Here is a 12,434-nt window from a genome sequence, read left to right on the forward strand (position 1 = left end):
ATTTAACCCTTCACATTCAAACAGAAATTGAATAGGCAGATTCAAAGGATTTATTTCTTTGGAAATTTAATTTGAAATATAATTAAATCAAGTTATTTTTGGTAAAACTAATGAAAAATAAAACTAATGAAAAATATAACTAAAAAAATATATAATTTTTTTTGTTTTTTAATGTTTTTAAATATTATTTTGTAGAATATCTTAGGCCCTCAGAGAGGACCTAGAGCTCCCTGACGGCTCGCCACTGTGTCGTTTTATTCGTAACAAAAGGTATAAAGTCACCAGGAATATTTAAGCTTCATTAATATGTCTTGTATTTTATGATGTATGCCTTAGCTGTATGGTAATTTTGTTTGTAGTTCACGTCTCCTTTTTTCCTTCCCCATAAGGGTTGAAACTTAGTGCTGCCTTAAGGTGCAACTCGTAAAAGTGCATGCTGTAAAGTCTTTCAACCACTATTTCAATTTGAGTCTTATGTTTGCGAATCTAGTACTTTTGTAATAATTACTTTGTACAGAATGCATTTTTTCCAGGAGCACATTTTGGTAAACAAAATGTTTAAAATGTCCAAAATATTTCACATGTGAGACACTTAAAGCCAGAGTAGTCATATTTTGAAGCTTCCTTTTAGGGCAGAGTAAAGTATGAAAGACGCCTGTAGCTGTTTTAGATAAACGTTGTTTTTTACCCGGCGACACGCTGTCGTTGGTCTCCTCGCGGTCCAGCTCGATCGCATCGTCGAAGAATCCTGCCGACTGTTTGTTTCCTTCATCGTCGTCATCATTAAACTGTGAGGTGAAGGAGGAGTTAAAGCACAAGTTAAGGAAGAAACATAATCTTAGTTAAGGATGTGCAGCAGTGGAGATTTTACATTGTTCATTTGTATTGTTATTTAGAAAATGTATTACGTTTTTAAGTTTGTTTGTTCATTCTTAATGTTATTGATTGTGTTGTTGTTCTTGTTTACATGTTGTTGTTTTCTTCCAATTACTTTTTACTGCACTACATATATCTCATACCTTTAGTTACCAGTTAATCTGCAGATTCTGATAAAAAAATACACAAACAATCAATACATATTATATTATTAAGATCAGATAACATTTAAGCTATTTATTTTTTAAATGAAAGTACTTGTGAGATATTTAGTATATTGCTACACAGTATACTGTGTAGCAATATACTAAATATCCCCCCCCCCTCTCCGACAATTTACAAGCAGTATTTACTTGCGGCACCGAGGTGGGCCGCTCGAGAGTCCCGGGCTGATTTGTAGTCCCAGTCCGCCCCTGTCGCTACATACAGCCAGTGGTAGTAATATTTACTCTAGTACTGGACTTAAGTACCATTTTGAGATACTTGTACTTTAATGTAATTGTAATTTAAGACTTTTTTTTACTAGTATACATGAACACAGACCTCATGCCTGTCTTTAATTCAGAAAAGGATTAAACTTCCACTTAATAACTATAGTCAGAATGAGGTTAGCTCTTCACATGAAAGGAAGAAGCATGAAAACAGCAGCCTCAGCTGTAAAGTCACATGACGTGCAGCGACCCGAGGGACACTTTAAGGACCCTTCATATCAACAGGAGATTACACACTTTTCTATGTATCCAAACAAACATCAGACTGTAAACAAACTTCCTACCTCTTCGTATGACCGGGATCTTTCTTTCCGGCCCATTCCTCTGCACTTCCTTTACAAACACTACTCTGCTCTTCAGAGAGAAACTCCTGGCTACTTGTGCGAAGTGTGAAAAGTAGTTTTAATAAATAAGAAATACATTTTAGATTAAATGTAATTCCCTCCTTCTAAGGTCCCTGTTCACCGCTCCAAAGAGAGACAACAACACCCATGGGAAGTTTTGCGTAAACGTTAAATTCTCCTCCCATGATAATGAAGCACCTACAGACCGCGATCCAATAGTAAACATGAGTGTCCTTCACGTTTCCTTCCCCCTAAGGTTAAAACCTAGTGCTGCCTTTAGGTGTAACTCGTAAAAAGCGAGAGAGGTGACAAGGGGAGCACCATGGGGAGCACGTCTGTAACCCGACACCGTTGCAATGAATCAACATGTGACCAATCACGGCTTTGATAAGGCCACTCGTGCAGGAGAGGAGATGTCGGCGAAAAGACAGTTTCAGTCCGGAGCAAGCAATAGGGGGGGGGAAACAAAACATGTTGAAACTAGAGCATCACTCGAAGGTGGGTTATTGTATAAGTCAAATGTCAAACTTTTGCCAATTGCCATATTAAAACATCAGCTGCAATTCACGACATGAAGAACTGAAGGCAGTCTCTGCATAGCATATAGGCTAATGGAGATGCAGTTATTTCCAGCATTCTTTATTTACCATTCATTCAAGTATGTTATGCCTTTGATCTGCTAATGTACAGGAGGAAGACTGATACACTGTCTGTCTAGTTGGCTTACATAACAGTTAAAGTTTACAGCCTAAAAAACATGGAGTATTTTCCCCTTTTTTATGTCAATTTGCACATTTCATGGTGATGCTCAGCCTCTCGCCTTAACCCATAACAGTCATCATCATGTCAACCACAACACAGAGAAATACTGATAGCAATGTGTGTGTAGTTGTTGATACATTGCTGACAGAGGGAACTACATTTGAATACAGATTTAAGAAATATCAGTTTTTGAGCATGTAATAAGCATGTTTTGTCTTGACTATATTACAACTATACTATAATAAAATAATATAGTATTTATATTATCGAATTGATTATGATTATTATTAGTAGAAGTAGTTTATTTGCATTAATTATATTTTTGAATGAATATATGAACGACATACATGCACATTTACCTCACTGTATTAAAAAGTAACTGTGTTGATAATAATAATAATAATAATAATAATAATAATAAACAGGAATTATATTTGCAAAGTACTTTGTTTCCAAAAAAAAATTGTTTCACTCCTGTCGGTTGGGGGGGGCTCATCCCTCATCTCACAATAGGCGCGTTCACACCGGAGTACTTTTTCCAGTTTAGTTCCGTTGGTACCTCTTATTTTGCGTTCACCCCAAAAAGAGTACTTAGTGCCGGGCGGGAACTTTTACCCCCGTTTTTATTGCCTGCTAGAGAGGTGGGACTATCCTGGGGAGAAAAAAGTACCAATTTCTATTGGCTGGGCGATTTGCAAACCACGTCCCGTAAAACTGAAAAGTTTTGTGAAGCCGCCATTGTATTTGCTGGCATTAGCATTATTAGCATTAGCCCCAAGGCAAGGCAAGGCAAGGCAAGTTTATTTATATAGCACTTTTCGACGCAGGGTAATTCAAAGTGCTTTACAAAAAAAAAAAAAATGAAAGACATTAAGCATTAAAAAAGAAAAGCTAATAAAATAAACATTAAGGAAAAATACATGGATAAAAGTTACAGTGCAGTTTAAAATATGAATAGTTCAATTAAACATTACAAGAAAAAGTACATGGATAAAAGTTACAGTGCAGTTTAAGATATGAATAGTTCAATTAAAAGCAGCGACAAAAAGAAAAGTCTTCAGCCTGGATTTAAAAGTAGTAAGAGTTGCAGCGGACCTGCAGGTTTCTGGGAGTTGGTTCCAGATATTTGGAGCATAATAACTGAACGCTGCTTCTCCATGTTTAGTTCTGACTCTGGGGACAGAAAGCTGACCAGTCCCTGAAGACCTGAGAGATCTGGATGGTTCATAGTTTAGCAGGAGGTCAGTAATGTATTTGGGGCCTAAACCATTCAGTGCTTTATAAACCAGCAGCAATATTTTGAAATCTATTAAATGCCCCAAGCAACGGAGAGAGAAGGTTTCAGCAGCTTCTACTGAAGCCAATCCCCAACTCCGGGGACTTCCGGCCAGGGACTTTGGGTGGCAGTAAACGCATGGATGTATAATAAGAATGACGTGAAGTTGTTTGCGGCCTGCCAGTAAACCCAAAAGCAGAAAGTGCCGGCACTAAGTACAGCAAAGTACTTGGTGTGAAAGCGGCTAATCATTTGGGGCCCCAAGTTGGCCAGGGACGGCCCTGATTAAACCAGTTAACAAAAAACGAAATAAAAGCATTACAAAAGAAATAAACAAAATGTAATTTAAAAATCATCTCTTAGAGGTGGGCGTCCCTGAAAAGTTGGCCAGCTAGGCGTTTATACAATTATTTATTTATTTCCATATGTATTATTGTATTTATTTAGTCCTGTATTTGTTTCCACGTGTATTCATTATTTAATTAATTTATGAATATATTTATTTCCGTTTTCATTCATTTATTCCTTTATTTATTCTTACATGTATGTATTTATTTAATTATTTATACTTATGTCATGTTCCGTCCTTCGTATAACGATGGAATCGGTCGAGGTCGAGAGGGAATCTCTAAATATTCCGACGACATTGAATGCATCACCGCTTCACTCCAGCAGCAACACGGAAGTGGATGAAGTTTCTGCCATGGCAACAGCGAGAATCTGCGTCCTGCTGCTCGTCCTTTCTGCGACTTTAGCGGAAGATTTAAAACTAAAACACAAAACCTCCAGAGAACCTGTGAGACTTTTCACCGAGGAGGAGCTGAGCAGATATGACGGCGGAGAGGTGTGTGTGTGTGTGTGTGCGCGCGCGTGCGTGTGTGTAAATGCATGTGTTTATGGTCAGTGGTCGAAAGTGCCGAAGTACGTTTTCTCAAGTACTGCTACTTGTACTTTAGTTGCATGTTTTAATTTATTTCTTTACGTTTTTTCTACTTTGCACTCTACCCCACTACCAATCAGAGGTCGATTATGTACTTTTACTCCACTACATGTATTAGTACATTTAGTTACTAGGCAGATTTGGATGAATGATGTACAGAGGTAGGAGAAGTACTCAGACTTTGTACTTGAGTAAAAGTAGAAGTACTCAGACTTTGTACTTGAGTAAAAGTAGAAGTACTCAGATCTTGTACTTGACTAAAAGTAGAAGTACTCAGATCTTGTACTTGAGTAAAAGTAGAAGTACTCAGATCTTGTACTTGAGTAAAAGTAGAAGTACTCAGATCTTGTACTTGAGTAAAAGTAGAAGTACTCAGATCTTGTACTTGAGTAAAAGTAGAAGTACTCAGATATTGTACTTGAGTAAAAGTAGAAGTACTCAGATCTTGTACTTCAGTAAAAGTAGAAGTGTCTCAGATCTTGTACTTGAGTAAAAGTAGAAGTATTTAGATCTTGTACTTGAGTAAAAGTAGAAGTACTCAGATCTTGTACTTGAGTAAAAATAGAAGTACTCAGATCTTGTACTTGAGTAAAAGTAGAAGTACTCAGATCTTGTACTTGAGTAAAAGTAGAAGTACCAGAGTGTAGGAATACTCTGTTACAGTAAAAGTCCTGCATTCAAAATGTTCCTCAAGTAAAAGTAGAAAAGTATTATCATCTAAATATAGTGAAAGACAGTGAAAGTAGTCGTTGTGCAGATTGGTCCATTTCAGAATAATATATATATATGTTTTATAATGATTGATCCTGAAAGTGTTCTCAAAGCTGGTGGAGGTGCAGCTAGTCTGAAGTACTTTGTAGACTGCAGGGTAGCTGGTGGAGGTGCAGCTAGTCTGAAGTACTTTGTAGACTGCAGGGTAGCTGGTGGATTTACTCCAGGTGGAACTAAAGTCTGATTCAACACTTGATTAGATTTACCATCATTCATCCAGATCTGTGAAGCAACTAAAGGTGTTACATGTTTACCTTTTACCTCTGAATTGTAGTGTAGAAGTACTAAGTAGCATAACATGGAAATACTCAAGTAAAGTACTAGTATGTCAAAATTGTACTTAATTACAGTACTTGAGTTATTAAATACTTAGTTACTTTCCACCACTGCTGTGCGTACATGCATGTGTTCGTGATATACACAGTATAATGATAACGGTTTGTATCTGGATTGACCAACATGTGTATCTTCTCCGTTGTGCTCTTGCCGCCCTGTCCAGGAGGGTCAGCCGATCTACATGGCGATAAAAGGAGTTGTGTTTGATGTCACCAAGGGGAGAGGTAAACAAACCCCTCCAACAAACCTGAGGGAAATCAAGATATCACGATCTACTAGATAAAAAAATAAACGCCTGATAACTTTAATCTGTTTTTCCATTCAACAAAACCTCAAAAGAAAGTACAATAGGCGAGGCAAGTTTATTTATATAGCGCTTTTCAACACAAGGCAATTCAAAGTCCTTCACAAAAATGAAAGATATTAAGAGCATACAACACATTAGAAACATTAAAAAAGCAAAGATAATAAAACATGAATAACAGGTACATGAATGAAAGTTACGGTGCAGTGTGAGATGTGAATAGTTCAATTAAAAGCAGCGGCAAAAAGAAAAGTCTTCAGCCTGGATTCAAAAGTAGTCCGAGTTGCAGCGGACTTGTTCCAGATATTTGACCAAAGTCTCACATTCCTCTACCCCAAGTCTTCTCGTGACATGATAGTTCTTTTGACACTTTTCTAACTTTTTTATATTCCTTTCATCCTTTTCTTTCTATCAGGGTTGGTGTTATGTGGGAGCCAATGGGAGGGTCTGTGGGGGTCGCTAATACATTACCAACAACCATTATTTTAATCATAAATAGTGCATTGTTTCTATGTAACAATGTATTATTTACGTCAACGAGGTAACACATGTTTTCCAAAAGAACATCGTATTCTCTTGAAAGACAATATGTCTGCACTTCCGCTCCAAGGTGCGCAATCTATGCCTGTGAGCGTGCTGCGCGAGCCCGGAGAAGATTCTTCACCCGTTATTACCGTTATTACCCGGCTGTTATTGATATATTTATCTCCGCTCCTAACGTTAGTTTTAAAGACCCCCATGAAGCTCAGATTATAACTCGAACTCTGCTCTCGACACATTGTCTCCCGTTTGAAAGTGTCCAGCCTTAAAGGTGGGGTAGGTACATTTCAGAAACCGGCTCGAGATACACTTTTTGTTATATTCCATGGAATGCTCTTAACATCCCGATAGCAATGAATATCTGAAGTGCTTTGACAAAAAATCCATAACAAAATGTCATCTGTAGAAGCCGTAATACTGTAAAAAGTACAACTAAACGGATTGGATGGCCTACCTGCCTGTCAGCCTTCCATCGGGGCACAAACTTATCTCGTGCCCTCATTGGTCATGTGCGCGTTGTGTGTGTTGGAGGAGGGGCTCTGTGAGGAAGTAGCAGATTTTCTCCGGTTGTGTATTTTCAAATTCTAGTGATCTCGAGCCGGTTTCTCAAACTTACCTACCCCACCTTTAAAGTGAATCTACACTCAGACTACACATGTATCCACTAACAATTCCTGATGTGTTATTTTTCCCGCTGCAGAGTTTTATGGAAGAGACGCTCCCTACAACGCTCTGGTGGGTAAGGACTGCACTCGGGCGGTGGCTAAGATGTCTCTGGACCCTGCAGACCTGACACCAGATACTGTGAGTTTATCATCCACCCATTGTTCCACTGCAGCGTCTCCCATAGTCACAATGTGTTTGCTGACTGCCATGGGGGAGGGGCAGCGACACCTGACACCTGAGTGTGAGGCTACGAACAGAAAAGCATTCATGTAATTATACAGTACTTACACACTTTGTCAAATTCAGAAAAGCTTTATTTGCAGGACCAAAGCACATCGTGAGGGTGGTACAACAGTAAGAGAAGCTGAACAGATTACTCGTCAACCAAATCAATATTATTTTAATACTTAATTAAGTGTCAATGCACCATATGTTCAAAAGCTTCTTCCTGTTCTTTCTTTTCCGTATCTATAATAATGACCTGATACTAATATAATAGTCAAGTCTATTTTACTTGAAAGGTCACAGGTCTCAGATATATACAGAGCCTGTCTCTGATTGGCTGAAACACCTTGGTTGCTGATTGGCTAATAGTTACACAAGACAACACATCGTTATGACATCATAAAGTGGCCAAAATCTGATCGGCTCATTTTCAGACAGGTTTTTATAGAAATGGATCAAAAAGAGAGAAAATCTTTGTTCCTGAGACTTTCAGAGTCTCTTTCCACAGAGGGGACACATGTTGATGAAGAAGAGACATGAAGAAGAGGGGACACATGTTGATGTAGAAGAGACATGAAGAAGAGGGGACACATGTTGATGTAGAAGAGACATGGAGAAGAGGGGACACATGTTGATGTAGAAGAGACATGGAGAAGAGAGGACACATGTTGATGTAGAAGAGACATGAAGAAGAGGGGACACATGTTGATGTAGAAGAGACATGAAGAAGAGGGGACACATGTTGATGTAGAAGAGACATGAAGAAGAGAGGACACATGTTGATATAGGAGAGACATGAAGAAGAGGGGACACATGTTGATGTAGGAGAGACATGAAGAAGAGGGGACACATGTTGATGTAGAAGAGACATGAAGAAGAGGGGACACATGTTGATGTAGAAGAGACATGGAGAAGAGGGGACACATGTTGATGTAGAAGAGACATGGATAAGAGGGGACACATGTTGATGTAGAAGAGACATGAAGAAGAGGGGACACATGTTGATGTAGAAGAGACATGAAGAAGAGGGGACACATGTTGATGTAGAAGAGACATGAAGAAGAGGGGACACATGTTGATGTAGAAGAGACATGGAGAAGAGGGGACACATGTTGATGTAGAAGAGACATGGATAAGAGGGGACACATGTTGATGTAGAAGAGACATGAAGAAGAGGGGACACATGTTGATGTAGAAGAGACATGAAGAAGAGGGGACACATGTTGATGAAGAAGAGACATGGAGAAGAGGGGACACATGTTGATGTAGAAGAGACATGAAGAAGAGGGGACACATGTTGATGTAGAAGAGACATGAAGAAGAGAATAGGTGACCTTTAGAAGTCCCAGATAGAAACGTGTTAATTAAAGGTCTTGTGTCCCCCCCCCCCCCCCCCCTGTGTCCCCGTGTCCCCCCCTGTGTCCCCCCCCCTGTGTGTGTGTGTGTCCCCCTATAGACGGGCCTCAGCGAGGACCAGCTGGAGTCTCTGGAGAGTGTGTTTGAGGAGACGTATAAAACCAAGTATCCCATCGTGGGTTACACCGCGTCTCGAATCCTCACGGAGGACGGGAGTCCCGACAAAGACTTCAGACCCGAGGACCAGCCGCTCTTCCAAAGCAAAGACGAGTTCTAACGTCACGTTGCTGTTTCACGGAAGCGATAATCGTGAAGAAGGTTTTTACATTTTTGAAATCCCCTCGAATGCCGAGCGCATTACGTGAACAAGAGAAGAAGAAATACAAACGTGTTTTATTGATATTTACTTGAACTAAATGTTTACATTGTGCTTTGTTATCTCCGAGAGCTTTAACTGCTCGGTTCCTTTCAAACCACTTTCTGTTAAGATTAGGAAATACTGACATATTTAATAAACCTCATTATATTTGATTTAAGTATGTTTTATCATTCTGTAAGTTTAATCTTTAGGTTATATAAATTCAGAAAATGTTCAAAAGTCTGTCAGAGCTCACGGTTATTGTGTCTTTCAAATCGATGCCTTCGTCCAAAAAAGAAATAATGTTTCCGTCGATTGAGTCTTCCAATTTTTGATTTGTCGTTAGATTTTTGGTGTCATTAAAATGCACTGCCCTCTAATATATATAATTAATTAAGGAGGCAACTTTTTAAGTCCTTCTAACGCTGCTCAGAGTCCTTGAAGTAAACCGATGTCCCCTCCCCTCCTCTTGGCTAGGGTTGCCAGAAAGTGACCATGATCAAAATCGATTATTCGGCAGCCCTAACGAATAATAATCGATTATTATATTACTATTATTAGCATATATATATTTATATATATTTTGGTTGAAACTAAGCCAGAAAAAAAAAATACATAAATAATAAAAAATACATAAATAATAAAAAAAATATATATAAATAAAATCGATTTTTAAAAATAATATTCGATTATGGAGACTGTAGCGAATAATCGAATAATCGCTGGCATCCCTACTCTTGGCCCATGTGAGTCCGACATGAGCCACTTTTAGCGATGACTTTAATTAATTTAATTGAAAGAGTTGATGCCACTGCCCTGCATTTAGTTTTCTCAAAGCATTGCGCCATAAATCAAACTGTGAACAGGCCCTATTCTGCTTCTAGGGGTTTCCCCTCCCTTGTAGTGCGCTCTATTGGTTTGTGTTCCATGACATCACTATGTAACGATACACGATTTGACCCTGAACATGAGCAGTATGTCCTCTTTAAAGATAAAAACCTGTCTATTTTCACATCTCCGTGAATCCTGATTTTGTCCCTGCACCCTCGTTATTAAAGTGTGTAAATCCGAAGCTGCTCGAGACCTTTCTGTCCCCCGAGTCTCACCGCCAGCGGACGTTATCTGGATGTCTTTACGGCCGCTCATGACTCACTCGTGTCACCTCCAGGCAGGCAGCGTGATTAGCTCGCCCGGGCCTTTTACAGCCGTGCACGCGCCGACCAAAGGTCACCACTTCCCGTGCCGAGGCAGGAGATTGTCTTTAGGTGGAGCTGTTCGTGGCCTCGCTGCTGCAGGTAAGTCCTCTCTCTGGAAAGTGTGTGCGATCGCTACGTCTCCCACGTCACTGAGAGCGACCGGCAGCCGAGTTCAAAGGACAGCAGCCCTGCCCTTCAGTCTGCCAGCGGAGCGGAGCTGCCTCTTTTCTTTATCAGGTGGAGATTCTGCTGCCAGTCGCCCACTGCAGCCTCGGTCCGCCTGCGAAACACTTTCTTCTGCCGGCCCTCGAAACCCTCCGCCAAGATGCCCAAAACAGTAAGAATCTGTGATTAATGTCGTTAAATACGTCACTTCAAAGTCTCTTCCTGGTTCCCGTGTGAAAGAAAGGCCGTGGGTTAATATGTTAAAGGGACGAAAAGCAGATTGGAAGCTCAATACGTGTGTTTTTATAGTTTTAACCACATTTGTCTCTCGATGTTTAAGCTTGCGAGTCGGTTCCATATGAGCCACCTTCCCTTCTTCTTCTGCTGCTCGGTCTTTACTCATTAACCACATGTAGAGTTTGACCCATGCTGCACACATTCCTGTCAGAAACAATGCTACTTAAACACTCCTTTATCACACAGCGAGACGGAGTGCGGTCGAGCAAAACTGATTATAATCAACCAGCTTTGAAGTGACTTTGTAGTGACTTTCACCAACATCTCATGACTATGCTTTAACAACTGTTTTCTCCCTCCGTAACTCGGCAACAATAATCAATGTTCCGTTAAAATGTCCTTCGCTAAGTTTCAGCATCAGTCTGTAGGAGAGCTGATAAGACGGGTGCATTACGGCATCGGAGCGGATATTGACTTTCCCAAGGAGAAAGCCTTTCCCGAGGAGGTCGTTCTGACATCTACCTCCATTTTACTTTAAAGTCATGGCAGCAGGTTTGAAAGTGTAAATCGGGAACGTTCTTCAACAAAGATACCGAAAAGAACACGGTGTTAGACGATAGAAAGATTTATATGTATTCCCGCTCCAGTGATTTGAACCGTCGATGATTGGAGGAAAGGTCGGCAGTTTTCTGGGTAAATGGAGAAACTGGTGCCGGTTTCATAAATGGATTTGTGTTGCCTAAGTCTCCGAGTTGTTATCTTTATGACACTCGGGGTGTGCTCCAGTGGAACTTCATAAAAGGATTGTGTAACCGCGACCAACTCAAAGTGTCCTGCAGCTGATTTCAGAGCCTTTACTTTACTGATATCACACTGTCAACATGGTCTTCGTAGCATCCCGCTTTTTACAGGGCTGGAAATGTGCTTTTTTTTTCCCACTGCAGTTTTATTTACCTGACGTAACAAACTTTACATACGTTTATAACATGTGTTTTGTTATACATCAAATTACCTAAGAGTTTATCCAAGTCACGCTGAAATATCTGTTTTTAGAACATTTAACGTCATTTATTGTGAAAATATTATCGTCTCAAATGGGAGGTTTTACTTAAAAAAAGTTCTAGTGTACAGTATTTTCAAAATTGAATACTTTTACGTTATACTTCAGGTACTTTTTGCTGATAATACTTCATTTAAAGTGGAGCTATCATGCACTTGTTGATGTCTTGTATACATCAACATGTGTCCCGGTGTGTCGGGGAACTCACGCAGCGTCAGGAAATAAACCCCTCTCTCTTTTCCTCCGTACCCAAATCTCTAAAAACGGGGAACAACGGAGCTGATCCAGATTTGAGTCCGATATGACGTAACATCTGAAATGTGGACCCACGGCCCAATCAGAAACGTTGCTATCAGAAACAATGCCCGACTGCTTTGGACGTAATACGGTCGGTGTTTACATTAGCATCGCTAACACTCAGAGCTAACCTGTGCTGGAGAGCATGTGTGTGAAGAAGCAGGAAGTAGAAAGGAACTCAGCTTGTGGTGTAACCGGGAGAGAGAAAGCCTTTGAGCTCCAGACTGTTTCAGA

The 12,434-nt window shown here is 40.0% G+C and overlaps 3 protein-coding genes across 3 annotated transcripts in view; 2 read left to right on the plus strand and 1 right to left on the minus strand.

Annotated features, from left to right (window-relative positions):
• The window catches only part of pacc1 (proton activated chloride channel 1), a 13,040-nt gene extending 11,013 nt beyond the window's left edge, over window positions 1–2,027 (minus strand). The window contains exons 1-2 of the mRNA XM_034111543.2: window positions 1,652–2,027; window positions 689–788 (exon numbers count right to left, since the gene is read on the minus strand). Coding sequence (XP_033967434.1) covers window positions 689–788; window positions 1,652–1,687 — 136 coding nt within the window. The 5' untranslated portion in view covers window positions 1,688–2,027. The remainder of the gene's footprint in view (window positions 1–688; window positions 789–1,651) is intronic.
• A 2,376-nt stretch (window positions 2,028–4,403) lies between these two features.
• Window positions 4,404–9,488, plus strand: nenf (neudesin neurotrophic factor). The gene is made up of 4 exons (XM_034111914.1): window positions 4,404–4,593; window positions 5,960–6,020; window positions 7,341–7,444; window positions 8,988–9,488. Exons 1-4 carry the CDS (start codon window positions 4,453–4,455, stop codon window positions 9,162–9,164), a joined length of 483 nt encoding a protein of 160 aa, XP_033967805.1. The 5' UTR covers window positions 4,404–4,452; the 3' UTR covers window positions 9,165–9,488.
• Window positions 9,489–10,423: 935 nt separating this feature from the next.
• ezra (ezrin a) overlaps window positions 10,424–12,434 on the plus strand; it is a 29,487-nt gene continuing 27,476 nt past the window's right edge. The window contains 1 exon segment of the mRNA XM_034112124.2: window positions 10,424–10,778. Within this exon segment, the coding sequence (XP_033968015.1) occupies window positions 10,767–10,778 (12 nt within the window). The 5' untranslated portion in view covers window positions 10,424–10,766.

This window comes from Pseudochaenichthys georgianus, chromosome 22 (genome assembly GCF_902827115.2).
Source record: "Pseudochaenichthys georgianus chromosome 22, fPseGeo1.2, whole genome shotgun sequence".
NCBI classification, from domain to species: domain Eukaryota; kingdom Metazoa; phylum Chordata; class Actinopteri; order Perciformes; family Channichthyidae; genus Pseudochaenichthys; species Pseudochaenichthys georgianus.